Genomic DNA, 21,761 nt, shown 5'->3' on the forward strand with positions numbered 1-21,761 from the left:
TGGCCATTTGTCAGTGTATAAACAAAGCAGAACTTCTACTGGCTTGACTTCGACAGGGCTTAAACCAGCTTTTGCAGAAAGGAGTAGCCAAGTGTTAAATTCTTGCATCTCTTGACCAGCAAACTCTAAAGTAATTTCAAATTTGATGTTTGAATGAATGCGAGGTAGGTTGTCTTTACTGACAGATCTGCATGTGGAAGAATATGAGGTTGGTGATGCTGCCTACTCTGGTTGTAACTTAAATTCCTGAATTTAAGGAGGGTAACTGGGCTGTCACAGCCGTGTTGGAGCTCTGGGTTAGTCTCTTGGGTATGCGGAGAGCTCAAATGGTAGATCTGAGCAGAAGGATTCACCTTCTTTAAAGTCGTGTTGGAGCTCTGGGTTAGTCATGGGTATGCAGAGAGCTCAAATGGGACATCTGAGCAGAAGGATTCACCTTCTTTAAAGCGCAGGTTACTTTTCATTAGCTGTTGCCAACTGTGTGATACTTTAAATTGGCTAGTAATTGTGGTTTGGTAGCTGTGATAGTCTGAGAGTATAATGAGATTCATATTTGTGGAGAATAAATATTGACTGGTGTAATGAGATGCCTCTGGGCGGGAGGGAAGAGGTCAGCTTCTGTGCATGAGTTACTTTGAAAGCCTCAGTTCTCAGGCTTGGTTATGCCCTAAATGTGTGCTGGCTGGAGAAGTCTGCACCTACAGGTTTGTTCCCAAGTTCCGCTTCAGTCTGGACTTGTATCTTGTTTGTTTTGCTGTGTAAGGCAGGCTAAACACACAGCTGGGCCTCCAACAGCCCTCTGACCGTGCCATCTTACCTACTACCAACTCTTCTCAGCTTTTAGATCAGTTTGGCACTTGAAATCCACAACAAAAACATCATTGGGAACTTGTGTTCTGTGCTTATACACTGATTAAGCAGAGATACTGGCTTTCATTGAGAATTCACATTGAGAATTCAATATGATTGCTCTGTCCAAGCTTTCAAAGCCATTAAAATTCAGGTAGAATTGTCTGTGAGGGCTCAGAATACCTTTTAGAAGCCGGCAAGGGAGTGTCATTACTGGCATCTAATAGTCAGGTGGACATCACTCACTTTGTCCAAGACGACCTCCAACGTTTACATCCCCCACAAGACCTTCCGAGTTAACTATCAGCAGGTCCAGTAGGGCACTTTCCCTGGTCGGTTCCCTCACCAGTTGCGTTAGGAAGTTGTCTTCCACGCATTCCAAGAATCTCCATGACTGTTGTCTCTCTGCTGTGTTATATTGCCAGCATTAGTTTTTGAAAACAATATGGTATGTTTGTGTTCTGAACTCAGCTGAAAACTTGTTGATTCCACAAGAAGTGCATCCAGGTGCTCTGCATTGCTTCATCGGACCCTCTCTCCAGCTGAAAGGACTTGAGACCACAGGAGAAGGAGAAATAGCAGTAGAAAAGACACTGTTTCAGACAGAGCAGGATAATTTACTACAGGCCAGAGCTCCTGTAGGGGAGATACAGAGGAATCAAGACATTTCCAGTTAAGATTCTGGGTTGATAAACTTGCAGGTAACACAGGGACAAAGAGGACAAGGTCTCTGCTGGCTTGTGAACATCTTCCTCTGTGAGAGGAAGAGGAATGGGCTGTTGAGCAGGGACTTGGTGTACTTGATGTACATGGAGAGTCACAGACTGGTTGAAGTTGGAAGGGATCTCTGGAGGTCATCAGGTCCAACCCCTGTGCTCAAGCAGGGCTACCTAGAGCCAGTGGCCCAGGACCTCTTCCAAACACCTTTTGGATATCCAAAGGTGGAGATTTCCACAGCCTTTCTGGACAACCTGTGAGAAGGGGCTTCATTTTTCATAGCCATAAAAAATCAAAAGTTTGCAAAAACTGGGGGGAAGAGGTCTAAATATGCAACCAGCAATTTAAACAAATATATATATATTAAGCAACTGTGAGGGTGGTGAGAGCCTGGCCCAGGTTGCCCAGAGAAGCTGTGGCTGCCCCATCCCTGGAGGGGTTCAAGGCCAGGCTGGATGGGGCTTGGAGCAACCTGGTCTAGTGGGAGGTGTCCCTGCCCAGGGCAGGGGGGTGGAACTGGGTGATCTTTGAGGTCCTTTCCAACCCAAACCATTCTGTGATTCTATATACAGTTGTCCCCATGCAGGTAGATGCGTCCACAGAAATGACTGGTGGCATGTAATCATTAGAAAGATCAGACACATTAAAGGACAGGCCTGACATCTGAAGGTGGAAGTAATTTAAAAAGCATGGAAACCTAAAATCTGTTTCCCCTCAGGAAGAAAGAATCTAAAAGTTTCCAGGAGCAGAAGGACGGTGACTGCATGCCAGCAACATGAAGGCTCTAACTTCCACTTGCTGGGACAGAAATAACAAGGGTGGTTCAGCTTGAATACCTGAACTTTCTCATGCCCAGAGAGCATATAAAGTGGTGGGCTCTCCAAACAGAAGTGGAATGTTCTTAAGGAGACATCAGGGCAGCCTTTGGCTCTCTCAGATGTACCCAAATCCCTGCCCTCGGTGAAGATGCTCTTAAAATCCCGGGTGGTGTGATGGTGGGGGATGCTGTATGCAAGAGAGGTGGGAGTTTGATGAGCAGCAGAGCTCTGTACACCTTAGGTAATGGTACCTTATCCTCCTTGGCTCAGAAGAAGAAAGTTTCTGAAGCAAGCATTGAATTATTTAGTTAGTGTTCTTGAATGCTTAACCTTCAAGAGGTTCAGAGGAGAGGGAGAGCAAAGCCGTTTGCTACTCCAGTCTTAGTTACCCAATTTGGGGTAAGATCACAGGAAATGAAGCCCTTAAAGGAAAGGGGAGGGGGAGACAATCCAGTGGCAGGATAAGGGAACTGAAGTTTCTGTTGCAGTGTCCTTCCCTAAGAGCTTTTCATACCCCACTCTCTGTAGACACAACCCTCTTTTGACTAAGCCTTGTTAACAAACTATACAAAAGGCAATTTAGCCAGGCAACGTTCAGTTGCCCGAGGCATGGCATAATTAGTTCTACTAGTAAAGAGTGGAAATCAATGATTAATGTTTGAGAGATAACTAGTGGTATTAGTTTCCTGTGTATTTTTTTTTTTTTTTAAATAGCATTACTTATCTTATCTTTACTGTCTACCCATTGTAAACAGCTTTGTGGCACTAACTTCTGATTAAGGAAACTACTTAATTCAGTTTCAGCTTTCTTCTGATAGACTCAACGTGAGTTGACTCCATGTGAGAGGAGCCACTACAATAACTGAACCGTTCACAGGAAATAGTGGTAACTATTGGCTTTGAAAATTGAAGAGATTTTGTAACTGGACCCTAAATACTAAAATAAAACAAGGTAATAATGTAAATGTGGGCTGTAGAGTACTTGTTCTTTAGCAAACGGCGTGACAGATGTTTGTTACTACCAACAAACCCACCTACAAACGTCCGTAAATAAGATTTTTTTTCCTTGTTTTGTACTACTTTGGTGCTTCTCAGTTGATTAAATATGTCTGTTGAGAAGCAGGGGATTTTCTGTGCATGGATCAGTCAGGAGGGTGGAGAAAACAGGGAAGTTAATTACTAACATGAATTAATAATGAATTAAAAACCAAAAAGTGATTCAAGTAATAGCTTCTGGTTCTACTAAGCTAATGCTTCATGTACTTCAAAGCAGTATTTTAGGCAGAGTTGGAGAGGGGGAAAAAAAAGATGCTTATTTATCTGTAAATCAAATACAGTTTTAAATTAACTGATCTTGTTTTTCGTTGTGACTTAATTCTTCGGGGTATTATTTTGTTACCTTCACCTCTTAACCTGGGGAGATCTTATCTGCAGTTTCACTCTGTCTGCAAATGTAGGATATGCAAGATTTGGGGGCAGTGTGTGTGTGTGTGTGTGGCTTTTCCTTTCTCGTTGCTTGTCATCATTATGAACTCACTCTTTAAGTCTATCTTGTTCTTTCATGAGCTTCTGGTTCCAAGGCAACTGCCACGTTATTGCTGTGCATGTATGTTAAGCATTAACTCCTGTTTGCAGTTCAATATTAAAGGAATCCCCACGGCCCCCAAACAGTGGGTTTTTTATGTGAAGGACAAATAAAGCTTTAGTGAGAAATTGCAGGTTGTGTTGCCTGCCAGGAGCTAAATAACTAAGGGACTCCTTTCGGGATGAAATATTGAAAGGTCTGGGGTTTTTTTGTTCCGAAGGCAGGGCCTGCTGAAGGCACACTTGAGGGCAGTCCTTGAATAGCTTCCTTTCATGCTCTTGGTACAGCTATCTGTGGAAGTTTGGCTTGGAGATGTCATGTGGTATCTCCTGATCCTTTTTGCTCCAAAAACCTCTGGGTAGACCCACCAACAAGGCAGGGAAATCTGTGACTTCCTTTTTTTAACTCATGACTTTGGGTAATCCTGGCGTATTTTTCTTCGTCGTTTCTTCAGAATAGAAACTGAAGATCAAAAATAGCACTAATTTCCCCAGCTATTCAAATATTTACTTAGACGGTGGCTAATTATCCAGAAGGAGCCCAGCACTCCTTGCAAACGCTGGGCAGGGACATCTGAGCTCCTTGAAAGCACAGCTTTGGTCCCTGATGTTAGCAAGGTCAACGGTAGTTGTAGACCTTCTGTCCACCTTCTGCTTCCAGCCTGTTCCTGGAGGAGCAGCATCCTTTGTGCTGGGTGCTCTCTCTAGCCTTCAACTCCCTATTTTCATCTTGGTCTCAGCACAGTTACTACTCTCACCCCAGCCTAATATTTCAGAGATGCTTGCACAAAGGAATTTGAGGAGGATGTGAAGATAACGCGGGGCAGAACCAATTGAGATGATAGTGCAAATGGCAAGTGATTGCTCTCAGTTCTCTCTGGAACCAAATAAAAAAGCGAGAAGGAAAAGAAATGGTTAAATCCAGGCTCGTCACTCCATGCTTTGGTGCGTGAGAAGGAGTTTGGGATATTGCAGCCTCTAACTTGAATAAATTTTCCTTTGAGAGTTACACAGTTCTAGGGGATACTTTGAAGGCCTCTCCTAAAACTATTTGGCAATGACTTTCACTGTGCTCCTCTCGGTGAAGCTTTGCCCTGTGTTTATAAAATACATTTAAAGTGGTTCTCTGCTGAAATTAGCTGGGCTGTGTGGCTGTAAATAACTTCAGTCTCTTTACTGATAAGCTTCCCATGGGCTTTTTCTGCCTCTTGGGCACCTTTCCTTCCTTTTTAACATACAGAGGTGCATTAGTTCTATACAGTTTGGACAGACCTGTGGGAAGAAAAGGCGGCAGAGAAGGCTGAACCTCCGTGCTGAAGGGGAGAGAGGACATAATGTGTATTTTAGACAAAAGAACATCTATTTGGAACATTTTCTTGTCACTGACTGGGTTGCTTCATGACAGTGGTTAGAGGATTAGCTAACAGGCCTGGCAGTAGCTGGTACCATCGCTGGGACCTGAGTTCTCAGAGTCATCTGGGTCAACCCTTGACTAGTCAGGCCAATTTTGCTGCTTGGATCTGGCCAAACGGTGTTTAACACCAAGACAAAACTATACATTAACCCAAATGTTGCACTGATTTGCAGCGTCCTGGCAGTCCGGAATGGCTGTGGCTTGGGAGGAGGTGATGTAAAAACTCACCCGCTTGGAGCCAGCCCCAGAAAAATAACCTTACTCCATCCTTCTTACCTGAAGGGGCTGCGTGGAAAATGGGGCATATTCCTGGGGCATAAAGAGGTTTCTGCCTTGCAGTAAAACAGCTTGTTTATGCCCTCAAAATAGTTTAAAAGGGCTGTGGAACACTGACAAAAGGCAGAAAGTATGAAAAAAAAATTACCGTATTGAAAAATAGAAACTTAAAGGACCTTATGAGTTGGTACCTTTTCTTTCTTTATTTTTTTCTTTGATATAAAGACAATTCTCTAAACATACTTTTCTGCTTTGGTGTGCTCTCGGTATCCATTGTCCTGAGCCTCATACAGCAAACATTGTTTTCTGTATTTGGACCAACATTTTCTTGTCACTGGCTGGGTTGCTTCATGACAGTGGTTAGAGGATTAGCTAACAGGCCTGGCAGCAGCTGGTACCATCGCTGGGACCTGAGTTCTCAGAGTCATCTGGGTCAACCCTTGACTAGTCAGGCCAATTTTGCTTCTTGGATTTGGCCAAATGGTGTTTAATGCCAAAACAAAACTATACATTAACCCAAATGTTGCACTGATTTGCAGCCATCCTGGCAGTCGGGAATGGCTGTGGCTTGGGAGAAAGTGTCTTTATCTGTTTTACCTGGACATCACTTCTGGGGATGACTCTAGTGATGTAAAAACTCACCCCCTTTGGATCCAGCCCCAGAAAAATAACCTTACTCCATCTTTCTCACCTGAAGGGGCTGCGTGGAACATGAGCTATTCCTGGGGCATAAAGAGGTTTCTGCCTTGCAGTAAAACAGCTTGTTTATGCCCTCAAAATAGTTTAAAAGGGCTGTGGAACACTGACAAAAGGCAGAAAGTATGAAAAAAAAATTACCGTATTGAAAAATAGAAACTTAAAGGACCTTATGAGTTGGTACCTTTTCTTTCTTTATTTTTTTCTTTGATATAAAGACAATTCTCTAAACATACTTTTCTGCTTTGGTGTGCTCTCGGTATCCATTGTCCTGAGCCTCATACAGCAAACATTGTTTTCTGTGGATGCCTGCTTTCTTCTTTAAGAATAATTAATCCAAAATTTAATTAAAAAAATCACTTTCCCAAACAGAGTGTTTCTTCATATTCTCATTTGCTGTATTTAGACTAATTTGTCTTGACATTGCAGCTGTGCTGTTCTTTGTGTTGCACAATCTTTTGAGTTTTGTTTCATTAAGAGTGGAACTAAAGAATTTGGGGAAGGGGAGGGAAGAAGTGCTAGACTGTTGGAAGTTAATTTGCCGTAAACCAAAATGTTGAGAACAGATTACGAAAGCTATGAAGTGACATGTAAACGCTTGTTCAGTTTCACACTTGTGAGAAATAAGTCATTAAAGCTGCGTGCACATGAAATAGATGTTTGGTTACGGCTACTGGGAACGGTTTGCTCTTCCTGGGGTAGGCAGAAGCATAGAGGAATTAGGAATTGATTCCTTAAGATTAGGAATTGATTTCTAGGCTCCAAAAAAAACTTAAAAGTTGAACTAGATGGAAAAACTAGCTCTGCTCTCTCTTCAGAATAGCTTCTTATGTTCTATCTGTCCTACATAGTTGCTGTATCTAAACTATACCACAGGTTAGAAAATGCATGTTTGCACCATGATTTTCGGGATTTTCTTTTTTTTTTACCCCCCCAAAAAAGGAAAAAAAGCTAATTCTGAGTGATGAGGATGTTTAATTTAAATTTCTGATGTTGAACACCGTGTAACTTCCCCTGTTCCTCACCCTGGTGCATCACAATACCATTCCTTTCATCCACTGGATTCTACTTACTGGTTTCTCCTCAGTGTTGAAAAGCCCGTTATGTTTGCAATTAATAAAAAGACCCAGCTCTGACTTTTAAGTACTTAAATGTTTTGGTGAAACGTCTTCCTCTGCAGCTGTGAGGGGGAAAACGGAAACCTAAAGGATCAAACCAGAAGGCAGATAGTTGGATTAAATCACTTGAGTTGATTTGAATTATTTTAGCGGCCTGGTTTGTGACCTCTAAGGCCATGGACAAAACACATTTCTTGCTTGGTATCTTCTAATACTTTGGGTTTTTTTATTATTATTATGGAGGATTAGCATGTCCATGCATCACCTCGGAAGACTGATGTGGGCTGTGCTACCTGTTCAGACGAACTCCAGATGGGAAGGCCACCCAAGGAGGCATCTTGCCCCGAACCGGTCAAGCTCTTAACTAGTTTCTCAGCAGCACAACAAGCACACAGAAGGCTTCAGGTCTGGAAGGCAGATGTAGCCAGAGCTGAAAGAAACTAGAAACAAGAAACTAGGTTGATCTGGTTTATGTAACAGGCAGAAAAACTGGGGACCAGAGTATGGAGGAAGCCGCTTTGATCAAGGAAGTGGGTTGTGCCAGAAGCTCAGTAAGAACACTAATTTATTTGGGGATTGCTTTATGCCGTGAAAGAGAATAACTTCACTTTGGGATTGTTTTTCCCAGCAAGAGGAGGCTGGGAGGAGCAGTGGGCAAGCCTTTACTCTGAGCCTGGGAAGGCGTCCTTCCCCCCCCCGTTAGGGTGTGCCTGCCTCTGACGGGGCTTGTTTTCCAGCCCTGACTCCAGCTGGAGCAGATGGCTTGGAGGATGGCAGAGACCGAGGTGGCTTTCTCTGACATCCACTTAGCAGTCAGCTATCAGCATCTTGGCTCCCCTACTCGTAGGGTGTGCCTGCCTCTGACGGGGCTTGTTTTCCAGCCCTGACTCCAGCTGGAGCAGATGGCTTGGAGGATGGCAGAGACCGAGGTGGCTTTCTCTGACATCCACTTAGCAGTCAGCTATCAGCATCTTGGCTAAGTTTCCTACGTAGGACAGTTGTTTTATCTTTACAGACTGCCTCAGCTTCAGGTTTTAAATGGATTTGGGGGATAACACCCCATGACAAAGTAGGGGGCCTCCTCTGAACGGGCTGTTTCAGAAGACTGAGGTCTCACGCAAAGATTGCCATGAATTGCAGAGGAGCTGGGCTTTTTCCTATGTGGCCATAAATGGCCTTTTTAAGAGGTGACTTACACCAAGTGACTGTAGTTCTGCTGCTGGGAGTTGCTCGGTCTGCATCTTGAAGTGCTGAAGATGTCACCCAGAAGTGTCCTCAGTAGGGTTTATTTGTCAGTTTCCTCTCAGTTGCAGATGGGTTACTTTAGCCACAAGCTCTGAAAAACCTCAAAACTTTGTAACCTTTATGCTTTGAAGGAGCGTAGTGTAGTTGTGTGGGTTTTCTGAAATTATTGCTTCGTGGTTGTTCTGGTTATTTCCCATATCTGTGTATACGCCTGTGAAGATCATCGTCTTCAGCTGTAGATACAGACACTTATGGTCACCTAGTTATAGTTCAGTGTATTTTTGGGGGAAAAAAAAGAAAAAAATGCAGTGCCAGAGTAAAGATAATAGAAAAGACAATCCAAGAAAGTTTGGTGCAATTGCCTGTTGTTTATCTCTGGGAAGAGAACATAGATTCCATGTCTTGAAAGCGGTAGGAAACACAATCTATCACTAATTCTTTCCCTTCTTTCTCTCCCCCAAGACAAGCTCCGAGGTGAGTGCCCCTTCCTTTCTCTAGTTACTGTGGTTTGCAGCCAAGGCTTCAATCTCATAGAGTCATAGAATGGCTTGGGTTGGAAAGGATCTTAAAGATCACAGGAGGTCTGGATTAGTCATTTAACACCTGCAGGCAAAAAATGTTGTACAAGAACATGTGAAAATCATTAGAGCAAAACTGTCCTGACGTCTGTGATTGGAAAATGCAGACAGCATAAGAATGGAATTAGATGGATTCAGCTGCACGTCTTTTCAAGAACGCAGCTGACACGGCTCAGACCAACAATTAAGCAAGTAGCAAATACTTAAGGGGCATTTGCATGCTGGGGTTTGGATCCAAGTTACATGGGAAGACCAGGTTTCTGGAAGGATGAAGGATTAAGCGTTTGTGTGGTAGTGAGTGAGTTAGAATAGAATAATGGCTCTGTCATTAGCAGATTTATATATTAACTGGGCATGTTTGTGATTAAAAAGCGTTATCTGAAGTTCTTTGGCAACTTAAAAGTGATCTCATGTAGCACACGGAAAACCTAGAAGCTGAAGAAAATCATAACTGCACATACTGCTTTATTACTTTGTTGATTATTGGTTTTTCTAGCATATACAGTGCTCTGCTTAATACTTATTTTAAAAAAGAAAGTTGTCGGCTCAGTTTCAGAAAACAGATATGGCAAAGGTAGATGTCCTAGGAAGGGTGATCTTCTACTCAATGCCTTTAGTGTATTGCTTAAAATTTATTTTTTTTATTTATTCATTAACTCTGACTTGGTTTTTTAAACAGAAACGAACTTTGTTATAATCAAAGCATAAAAACTCGAGGTTAAAATCAAGTTTGATCTCGAGACTTGCTTTTGTTGTATTTTGAAATTCTTAAAATGTGGAATCAATACTAGAAATGTATATCATGTCTTTTTAGTTAGAGCAATGCTTATGGATACTAATTAAGATGGCAAGTAGTTCAGACTAGCAGATATTTACTGTATAATGTGCAAAAAGTAACATCAGCAAATGCTCTGCCTCTATTATTTCTTTTCATGTAAAATGCCCAAGATCGTAAGTTAATTAGATAAAACCAGCCAGATCTAACTTGCAAAACACACTTCAATAATTAGAACTGATAATCGGCACTGGCCTTAACACAGATGTGCTGGATGGTGTAATTAAACACTTGGCATTCCTTTTTCTGTCTTGAAAAAATGTGACTTCCATTTTAGGGTCAAATTATCTCTTTCTGATAACTGGTCTCTTGCAGAAAAATAAACACGTCTGAGCTCAATTGATCCTTTAACCTTAGGATTTCTGGAGATACAATCCTTGCTGCCTCGGTGTCTGAATTCACAAACAAACTGTAGATGTTCTGTTGGTGGTTTTGATTGTAGATGTTCTGTTGGTGTTTTTGACCAACTCAGAAGTTGAAAACCTGTGCAGTGATCGTACTTCTATTTTCTTGATAATAAACTAAGATAGGGGTTTTGAGCACTTTCTCACTAATGTAATATGTTCGTGGTGTAGGATTTTATTTTGATTTTTTTTATTTTTTTTTTTACTTTGTAGACCACTAAAGCCTTCCTTCGTTAACTCTTGACTTGTTTTTTTTAAACAGAAACAAACTTTGTTATAATCAAAGCATAAAAACTGGAGGTTACAGTCAAAGTTTGATCTTGAGACTTGCTTTTGTTGTATTTTGAAATTCTTAAAATGTGGAATTGATACTAGAAATGTATATCATGTCTTTTTAGTTAGAGCAATGCTTATGGATACTAATTAAGATGGCAAGTAGTTCAGACTAGCAGATATTTACTGTATAATGTGCAAAATGTAACATCAGCAAATGCTCTGCTTCTATTATTTATTTTCATGTAAAATGCCCAAGATCGTAAGTTAATTAGATAAAACCAGCCAGATCTAACTTGCAAAACACACTTCAATAATTAGAACTGATAATTGGCACTGGCCTTAACACAGATGTGCTGGATGGTGTAATTAAACACTTGGCATTCCTTTTTCTGTCTTAAAAAAATGTGACTTCCATTTTAGGGTCAAATTATCTCTTTCTGATAACTCGTCTCTTGCAGAAAAATAAACATGTCTGAGCTCAATTGATCCTTTAACCTTAGGATTTCTGGAGATACAATCCTTGCTGCCTCGGTGTCTGAATTCACAAACAAACTGTAGATGTTCTGTTGGTGTTTTTGACCAACTCAGAAGTTCAAAACCTGTACAGTGATCATACTTCTATATTCTTCATAATAAACTGAGATAGGGGTTTTGAACACTTTGTCACTAATGTAGTATGTTCGTGGTGTAGGATTTTATTTTGATTTTTTTTTTTTTACTTTGCAGACCACTAAAGCCTTCCTTCCCAAGATGCTGGAAATGAATCATGGACACATCGTGACAGTTGCGAGTTCCTTGGGATTGTTCAGTACTGCTGGAGTGGAGGTTGGTTAGACTCTAATTAAAAATAAATTAGGCGCTTCTTGCTTAGATAAGCTTTTTTATATTATCAGCTAGAGAAAATAAAGTCAAATCTTCAAAGATACTTGGAAGTGGTGCTGAGTACCGTTCCAACGCTCCAAGTGGGATCTGCAGGGCTTGGCTTGGTAGCCACCGTATTCACCAGCTTTGCAGGTGGATTTGCCACTTGGAGTAAAAGCCTAGGATGGCTAAGGATCTCAGGATGCTAAATGATCTTTGACTTACCTGGTAAATTTAGGAACCTGAAAGGTGCCCACCTGCCTGCCTCTGTCAAGATCTTCAGTGCTGAGCTTGAAGCCAGAAGCAAGGAGTTTCAAAAAGAATGTTTTCTGTTTCTGTGAGGAAGGAGCTGCCAGAATATGTGTCTCCTTCCTTCCAGAAAACATGGCTCACCTGCTTTACCAGTTACCAGCATTAGGTTGTCTAGTTGCTAGCAGCTCTTTGAGAACACCAGTTGGTGAGACTTGCTTGATACATAAAACTAGGTTGGGATTAGAGCCTGTTATCTTCCTTTTTTGGGGTCATTAGCACGAACGCGAGTATGAGCAAAAAGCATTCAGTTAGTGAAGATGAATTCATGTGTCCAAAGGAATAATGGTCATATTTACCCCATAAAGGTAAATCCCATAAAAGACTTCTTTGCACACAGGTAAGGCTCAATCCAGGACCTTAAAGTGCAGTGTTTTGTAACAGAAATGAATGAATCTGGTATAACTTCAGGCTTTTTAGAGTATTTACTGTCTTGAGAAAACCGCAAAGAATTTCCTAGACTTGTAGGTGTGATCACCAGCAGAGGCAGATGCTTCCAACTGCAACTGCAAATACTTCTCTCTATGCAATTCTTTTTGATGCTGCTGAACTTGGTATTTTGATGAGATACACAAGCTGTATTGTTTTCCGAAAATTAAATAATAATTCCGAAAATAAATAATCAAATCTGCATTATATCTTCTGTTGAAACTAACCTTAACAAATAAAGCATGTAAGAGTTTTCCACCTATGCCCTGCCAACTCCCCAGGCTTTTTCCAACCTGACCCAAGGTAGTATTAGGTAGCTCAGTCCTTTGTTGTAACCTTTAATATTAAAGCAAACTGGTAATCGGAGTAACTCGCTGTGTGAGCCTGCCCCTGATTCAAAGACTGGAAGCCAAGGTAATATCCTCCTACATTCAGCTTTCGTGATTCCATGCTAATTGCCTCAAGAGCAAAGTGATAAATGAGTTGATGGGACGCTCTGTTCGGTGGCTCTCTTGTTGCTTTGAAAATCTGCTCGGAATCACCTCGGATATGCTTTGGCTTTGAACATGACTCATATCTGTCCTTTTTAAGTTGTCTTTTTTTTTTTTTTGCTTTGTTCCTTGCCAACACAGGATTATTGCGCCAGCAAATTTGGAGCTGTAGGTTTCCATGAGTCTTTGAGCCATGAATTGAAGGCTGCTGAAAAGGACGGAATCAAAACAACTTTAGTCTGCCCTTATCTTGTAGATACAGGAATGTTCAGAGGGTGCAGGATCAGGTGAGTGAAATTCTCCTTCTGCTCGGTGTTTGTAGTGCCATAAAAGTACTTAAGGTAACTAAACTTACCATAAAAATACTGAAATAAGTATTATATCTGCTTTAATATGCGTTAGAATCAACAAAAGAGAGTTTCTGAATTCATTGGGTGTCTTCTGTCCTCTTGTAACTATAGTCTTTGTAACTTAACACTGAATATAAAAAAAAAAAAATGTCCCTGCTGAGGCATTCCAAAGAAAGTGAGTTAATGAACTCTTCCCTGAGGTCTGCAGTCCTTTATGGATCTTATTAACCTGTCTCTGTCACACGTTTCAGAAAAGAAATTGAGCCTTTCCTTCCGCCCTTGAAGCCGGAATACTGCGTGAAGCAGGCGATGAGAGCCATCCTTACGGACCAGCCCATGATCTGCACACCTCGCCTCATGTACATGGTCACCTTCATGAAAAGGTAAGAGCTGAAGTGACAGTTTGTTGGCAAGTCTACAGAAGACTAGTACAATGCAGGAGCGTGTCCACTTTCTGGACATAAATACCCTCCCACCCACACAGGCCGTAGGTGGGTGTTTTGTTAGGATTCATAAGTCTCTTTTACAGAATCACAGGCTGATACGGGGTTGGAAGGGACTTCTGGTGGAGATGACCTAGTCCAACCTCCTGCCAAAGCAGGTCCTTCTAGAGCAGGTCCCACAGGAATGTGTCCAGGTGTTTGAATGTCTCCAGAGAAGGAGACTCCACCACCTCTCTGGGCAGCCTCTACCAGGGCTCTGCCACTCTCACAGGAAAGAAGTTCCTCCTCATGTTTAGGTGGAACTTCTTACGTTCAAGTTTGTGGCCATTTCCTCTTGTCCTGTCACTGGGCACCGCTGAAAAAAGACCAGCCCCATCCTCTTGATGGCCACCCTTTAAGTATTTATAGGCGTTGATCTGATCCCCCCTCAGCCTTCTCTTCTCCAGGCTAAAAAGACCCAAGTCCCTCTTTCTTGGCTCGCGGGCTTGGGAAGCTCCATAAAACTGATATCCCATGTGCTATGCATCCTTGGTTTACCCTTCTGCTCTCTTCCATCCTCCTCATTTCTTGGCTCGCGGGCTTGGGAAGCTCCATAAAACTGATATCCCATGTGCTATGCATCCTTGGTTTACCCTTCTGCTCTCTTCCATCCTCCTCAGATTGCTATTTCCTTTTCAACAGACTTTAATTCCCATATTTTGGGCTCCTCCTTAGGACATGGGACATGAGGCAGCTTCCAGCAAAGAACCCTCTCACTCTTTATCTGTAGAACTGGTGTGTAGGAGGCCCTGCCTGTGGATTCTCTAGGACTCGCACAGATAAACTGTAAATCTGCACATTCAGAACCAATTTTCAGAGCCTTAAGTCTGGGGGAAGGGCTATTTAAAGGAGTGGCCTCCTTTGTCCTGTCCAAGGCACCGCCGTTTTTGGATGGGAGCTGTGTTTAATCCATAACCAGGCTGACATTTCGATGATGCAGGGTAATACAGGAGTTGGCTCGATTCCACTGACGCAACACCGCTTGCATTCTAGTTTGTGGAGAACAGCTTCACAGCTGTGGTTGGAGTGTTTGGTGGTTTTTTTTTAAAATCTGTAGTGTGTAGGAGGAACCTTTAAAATAAAGCATTGTCTTGTTTTCCTTCTGCAAGGGATGGTTGAAACTGAGAAACTTGGTGATTGTATTTTTTTTCCACTTGCAAGGCAGTGGTTCTCCTCTGCCTCAAGTCTCTCATGGTGGACAGGCCCACCAAAGACCAGAGGAGTCTTCACTGCTCGAGTCTTTCCTGGAAGAGAGTATGTCTGGGTCTCTTTGGCCAACAAGGCCGCTGTCAGCATCTTTAAGAACTGCCTTCTTCAGCCAGAAGCTCAGAGGGTGCTTCGGTGCCTTATGCAGCAACAGTCACATCAAAGGCCCTTCGGGTTGTCTTGGTTCAACACTTTAGCTTCCAACAGGGAGATCAAAGCTCCTGCATAATCCATGCCCCAGGCAGCAGCTCTCAGATCAAAGGCCCTCCAGTCCCCGCTGCACAAGCAGTGGGGGACACCTGTACCAGTGACATCTACTTCTCAGGCCTTCGGTGGTCATTGCCCTTGACGGCTCGATTCTGTGCCCTGCTTTCCACTCCATGTCTCCCAGGGGCTGAGGAGATCCCACCTTAGTCTCTCACTAGAGCCCCTGAAGCAATATTTTGTGGGTGTGGGAAGGGAGGGGAGGGTCTGTAGCCAGGTACCCGTCACGTAGTCACCTCTTGGAATTTTGTCTTGAAGGGGGGGAAGAAGGAAATTGCTCTCTTTCCTTCGGACCTCTCTTTTTGAAAATGGATGGTTGAGTTCAGAATATAAGCCAAGGTTGTTAGACATCTGGTGATCAAAGAATGGCATTAACTAACACTAATCCCACATTAAAGAATATCTTAAATGTCTGATGACCTCTGCTGATGGGGCTTTGAGCAGGCTTTGCTTTCAGTAGGCCTTCGGTGGTGCCCTTGTGCCCCTCCTACCCCTTTAAAACAAGCTTATCACACACACTGCTGGTGAAGAAGCAGCAGAAAATCAGGTCTAAGCTGGGGACATGTGGATAAGTAACTTCTTCCTCCTTTCTGCTGGCCCGTGTGGTTGGGACTTTAGAATCTCAGTTCTCTCTGTAAGTATCCATGTGATACTTACACTGGTGAGGCCCCACCTCGAGGGCTGTGTCCAGTTTTGGGCCCCCTACCATAAAAAAGACATCGAGGTGCTGGAGCAGGTCCAGAGAAGGGCGACAAAGCTGGTGAGGGGTCTGGAGCACAAGTCTTATGAGGAGAGGCTGAGGGAGCTGGGGGTGTTCAGCCTGGAGAAGAGGAGGCTGAGGGGAGACCTTCTTGCTCTCTCCAACTCCCTGAAAGGAGGGTGTAGAGAGGTGGGGGTCGGTCTCTTTTCTCAAGTCACAGGTGACAGGACGAGAGGAAATGGCCTCAAGTTGCCCCAGGGGAGGTTCAGGCTGGATATTAGGAAACATTTTTTCACGGAAAGGGTTCTCAGCCATTGGAATGGGCTGCCCAGGGAGGTGGTTGAGGCCCCATCCCTGGAGGTGTTCAAAAGACAGGTTGATGTAGTGCTGGGAGGTATGGTTTAGTGATGATGCTCCTTGTTTGTTGTGCAGGTGTCTATTTTTGTCAGTTAGGGTGACGGTTGGACAAGATGATCTTTAAGGTCCCTTCCAACCTAGAAGATTCTGTGATTCTGTGAAAAAGTCTTGAAGTCTGTTAATAGCTATTGGAGAGGCGTCTGATGGTGCTTTTTAGGAGTCCAAGGACATGGTGTAAGCAGAGGATTTGGGTTTTGCTGTCTCCTAACAATTTTATAACCTCTTTTTCCACAGTATTCTGCCCTTTGAAGCAGTGGTGTGCATGTACCGATTTTTGGGAGCGGACAAGTGTATGTACCCTTTCATCGCTCAAAGGAAACAGGCTACAAACAACAACGAAGCAAAAAATGGAATTTAACACAATTTTTGGCTGGACTAACGTTTCTGGGTGAACACGATAGCGTTACGTGACTGAACGGCGAAGTGCACTTGCATCTGAGGGATGCAAATGTCGACATCTTACCGTGGCATTCTCTTGGGTCCTAAACCTGTGTATGGAACTCTAAAAGTCGATGATTTTTGGGTTGGTTTTGTTTTGGTTTTGTTTTTTTTTATATACTGTAAATAAAACTGACGGGTTGGTTTTGTTTTGGTTTTTGTTTTTTTTTTTTTTTATATACTGTAAATAAAACTGACTAGAGTGCTTGGGAAATGTGATAGGTAAGCAAAGTGAATCCACAATGTAGCTGCCACCGTTGTCCTTTAGGATGTCACTGTGTGTACAGTAAATGAGTCGTACTAATTGTCATGGGGATGTGCTGTGTGGCCTCTCTGCCTCGGCTCTCCCGGGGCTGTCTCCAACGAGAAGGTGCAACGTTTCAGAAATTGATTTTTTTATTTGGGAAGAGGGAGGGAAGGAGGGAGGAAGGGAGGGAGATCTTGAGCTGGAAGCTGTTGCTCGGGACCTTTTAGCAAATGGGAGGACGGTTTCTGAGCGCGTCTCTTCACTGGTTCCCTCAAGCTCTCTGAAGGACACATGGCCCAATTATGGTGTAATTCTCTTTTGTAGCAACTGTGTGTGTTCTATTTAAACAAAGGTAAGAAGAAATTTGTAAATCTCTGCCGATGTAAAGGCGAGCGAATGTCTCGAATACTCTCGGAGCAAACTTATCCTGGGTATCTGGTTTTCTAGGAATGCAGTCGATGACTTAAACTGACTTTTTCTTCAAGTCACTTGATTTGAAATGTGCTCTGTTGTATTTCCCTCTGTATGTCAGAGTCCAATCCACCGTTACGGACTGTATGTTTCTTTTCTTCCTCCTTTATTCTCTACTTCCGACAGAGTTCTCCCACCCACCCCCCTCCCGAGGAAGCTGTTGTATTAAATTTCTGTAACTGGACTCGTGCCTAAAAGACAAAGCAACTCAGCTGAGATACAAACTGTTTATGTAAGTGCTGGTCAAATGCCAATTATTAGCAAAGGAAAAATAGAATAATGCCTGATGCAACTCTACATGCTGAATATGGAAGGGTGTAAAGATTTCTTTTTTTTTTTTTTTTTTGAGTTGTACTCACATTGTAGAACAGCAAATGACATTTTTACAGTATTTTTTGTAAAGCGAACAATTTTGTGCCTTGAATTTGGTAATCTGTATTAGTGGAGCATTGTAAAAGTGAACTTCTACCTCTGTATCTTAATGTATACCATCCACTTGTAAACTACTATCGGACAAATTGTGATTACTTTTTTAGAATGTCTTGTTAAATAGTGACCAATGCCTGTGGTTATTAAAGTGAGCCACCTTTTCCTTAAACCAGTGACTGGAACGCTTCCTTTGAAGACTCAACTGTTGCAAACTGCTTGTGCCTGTTCCGTAGCTCTTTAGCATCAACCTATTTCAAATATTTACTGCTCGATTCCTGTATCACCTTGTTGGCCAAGTGGTTTACGGTGCGATCTCTGAAGTCTATCAGTAAGTACTGGGAAATTAGGCTTTAGGAGCTGACTGTTTTCTCTGGTTTCTGAACTCGTTGATGAAGGAACCAGTCAAGGATCTTTTGAGGAATATTCATAGAATAGAACCATAGAATTGCCTGGGTTGGAAGAGACCTTTAAGATCATCGAGTCCAACTATCAACCCAACTCTGACAAAAACCATCACTAAATCATGTCCCTAAGCACTAGGTCATCCCATCTCTAGGGGTGGTGACTCCACCACTTCCCTGGGCAGCCCATTCCAAGGCTTAATAACCCTTTCTGTGTGAAAATTGTTCCTAATCTCCAATCTGACCCTCCCCTGGTGCAACTTGAGGCCGTTTCCTCTTGTCCCATGGCCTGTTCCTTGGGAGAAGAGACTGACCCCCCCTGGCTACCCCCTCCTTTCAGGGAGTTGGAGAGAGCGAGGTCTCCCCTCAGCCTCCTTTTCTCCAGGCTGAACACCCCCAGCTCCCTCAGCCTCTCCTCACAAGACTTGTGCTCCAGACCCCTCACCAGCTCCGTTGCCCTTCTCTGGACCCACTCCAGCCCCTTAATGGCTTTTTTTGTGTTGAGGGACCCAAAACTGGACACAGCCGTCGGAGCTTCCTTTAGATCTACAGAAAAACGATCTGATGTGGGTGTTGACGGACCCAAAACTGGACACAGCCCTCGGAGCTTCGTTTAGATCTACAGAAAAACGATCTGATGTGGATGCAGTTTTAGTGAGTTAATGCAGTTTCAGCCCAGCTGTGGTTATTACTGCATAGATAGATATATATATAGCATACATACAAAATTTTTAAAATTGCTCTCTGTGTGTAGAATAGCGGTGTGAACTGAGCGTGTTTAGAAATTAAAGTAGAAGAAACTGTTTACATTAACCCTTACTCCAAATTCCATGCTCTTTTGAAAAAGCCTCTTAATTTGGCCCTGGGGAAGTCATTAACTCCTGTGTTCTTACAGCAAAGTCACTGAGAGCAAGTACAGCCAATTTCATTCTGTTAAAATGGCATCATTTTAATTCACATTTGTTTTTCTAACGTGTCTCAATCTATATTGCTGTCTGGGACTAAGAAGCAACTTTTACAGTTTGATATATTGATATTCCAGACACTTAATAGCCTGACAGAGAAGGAGAAATAAGCTGCTGACCAGTAATATCAAGTTTCTATAAAGCATCGTCCCAATTCACGATAGCCACAGGCTTAAGCAAAAGAAAGATTCAGGGCTTGTAGGGTTCTACTTTAATTATCAAATATCATCCTGGTTTATCTGAATTTACTACCATTTCCAGAAATCTCATGGTAGTCTCAGTTCTATGGCTGAGGGGTGGGACTGGTGCCCTCTGTAAGCGTGTTTCTGAATCTTCTTCAGACCCTTAACTTTCAATCTCCTGCTCAAAAGTGGAATAGATACAGAGAGGGAAAGGGGACACCAGGTACCTTGTAGATCTGGTGAGAACTCATTACGTGCTTGTGGGGAGGATCTTTGAGGCTAATTTTCTATTATTCTGGTTTGTCAAGTCATATCAAAGTTGTCGCACGTGACAACCCTGATTCCAAACTTAACATTTTGTGTAGCGCTTGTCTTGCAAAAGGGGGGACTGAGCTTAAATTCAGCTCAGGGCTCCAGAGAAACACATTCAAAGTGTTAGTTTTTCCTGATACGGATGAGCTGTTTTAAAAACAATCCTGAAACTTCTGTCACCTTTAGTCACACCTTAAAAAAGTCAGCACATGAAGAAGCCAGTCACCTGTCCAAGGGGGTTTTCTGTTGCCTCGATGGCTTTCCGGCTGCCGAGGTGACTCCTACGGAGCAGGAAGGGATTTGTGACCTAGAATGGAGTGGGAAGTGGGGTTTCCCCTGATTAAATTACCCTAAACTGCTGCAAATACCACATGATGCTGAGAAATTCCTTCAATGCTGTGAGCCAGGACAAGAGGGAACGGGCACAAACTGGAACATAGGAAATTCCACCTAAACATGAGGAGGAACTTCTTTCCTGTGAGGGTGGCAGAGCCCTGGCAGAGGCTGCCCAGGGAGATGGTGGAGTCTCCTTCTCTGGAGACATTCAAACCCACCTGGACACGTTCCTGTGGGACCTGCTCTGGGTGACCCTGCTCTGGCAGGGGGTTGGACTGGATGATCTCCAGAGGTCCCTTCCAACCCCACAGCATTCTGTGATTCTGTGATCAGAAACGATGAGCATTGCTGTGTCTCCTCAGGGTTGTGGCTCTGATGGACTGCGTTATTTCAGCACGAACCAGTGTAGTTTAAGTACCTCAGGGAGAAGTTTTAAATGGATACTTTGAACTAGTAACTTGGGGTAGGAACATTTTCCTTCATTCTGTAGGATGATGCCACAGAAGTTTACTGTTAAATCCAGAAGAGGCGATAGAGGTGCCCCTCTTGCTATCTTCCTGTCTTTGTCGTAGAATCATAGAATGGCTTGGGTTGGAAGGGACCTTAAAGATCATCAAGTTCCAACTCCCATCTTTGTCCTGCTGTAACAGGGGTAGGCAGCTGATGAGAATTTTCTCCGAAAGCTCCTATCTTGACGGTGGTAAGTGTTATAGCCCCAGAGATGAGCGGTTTGAAGGTGGTTCTGTAGCACTGTGCTTCCCAGTAAGCAGGACAAATCATACCCGTGGTGTTCCTGGGTCAATGGTCAGTGGAGAGAAATAGGTGCTACCAGATTCACAGACTTGGGGGTTTTGGGGCGAGTTTTAGTGGTGTTCCTATCTGATGGTTAGGTTCTTTCACAGCACAGGAGCTGGCTGCTTCCTCACTACAGAAGATGTCCGGATGACGAGCTCAGTCATTACCATCCGTGCTTGGTCAGAGGAATGGTACCTTGAGGGTTGACATGTGCTCTGTTCAAACCAGAGCTCAGAAGGTTTGAGAGAGCTTTCTCCTCTCTGAGGAATAAAAGTCCTCACGTTTGCTCCAAGGTAAGTACATGTGCCCAGGCAGCTGCTGTGGTATCACTGGTGTTATCAAAAGTGTGTTCTGATAGAACCAGCCTTACCGTGTGGTAGCTTCCTCCTGGGCTTACACTTTGAGAGTTGGCCTGTAATTCCCAAGTAAATGTCTACACCAACAGTTTTTTAAAGCCAGGCTCTTCCCAGTGGCGCCCAATACCAGGACCAGAGGCAGTGGGCACAAACTGAAACACAGGAGGTTCCTTCTCAACATCAAGAAATACCTTTTCCCTGTGAGGGTGACCAAGTGCTGGCACAGGTTGTCCAGGGAGTCTGTGGGGTCTCCATCCTTGGAGATATTCAAAGGCCATCTGGACATGGTCCTGGGCAAGCTCTAGGTGGCCCTGCTTGAGCAGGGGGTGTTGGGCCAGATGGTCTCCAGAGGTCCTTTCCAACCTCAGCCACGCTGTGATTGTATGATTCTTTAAGAAAAAAGGGATCCTGGTTTCTGGTTAGTTGACATGCTGTGGAAGTGAGTGAGTGTCTCTGAAAAGCCTGACTGTGTAGGAAGCAAACGTAGAGCAATTTGAATTCACATCTCCT

General features: G+C 43.3%; 1 protein-coding gene across 2 annotated transcripts in view; it reads left to right on the forward strand.

The window, feature by feature from the left end:
• The window catches only part of RDH10 (retinol dehydrogenase 10 (all-trans)), a 28,941-nt gene extending 12,058 nt beyond the window's left edge, over positions 1 to 16,883 (forward strand). For both annotated transcript variants that reach the window (XM_014951896.1, XM_014951897.1), the window contains exons 3-6: positions 11,537 to 11,635; positions 13,042 to 13,187; positions 13,502 to 13,633; positions 16,554 to 16,883. In XM_014951896.1, coding sequence (XP_014807382.1) covers positions 11,537 to 11,635; positions 13,042 to 13,187; positions 13,502 to 13,633; positions 16,554 to 16,677 — 501 coding nt within the window. In that variant the 3' untranslated portion in view covers positions 16,678 to 16,883. The remainder of the gene's footprint in view (positions 1 to 11,536; positions 11,636 to 13,041; positions 13,188 to 13,501; positions 13,634 to 16,553) is intronic.
• The last annotated feature ends 4,878 nt before the right edge of the window (positions 16,884 to 21,761 follow it).

Source organism: Calidris pugnax, unplaced genomic scaffold (genome assembly GCF_001431845.1).
Source record: "Calidris pugnax isolate Ruff unplaced genomic scaffold, ASM143184v1 scaffold61, whole genome shotgun sequence".
NCBI lineage: Eukaryota > Metazoa > Chordata > Aves > Charadriiformes > Scolopacidae > Calidris > Calidris pugnax.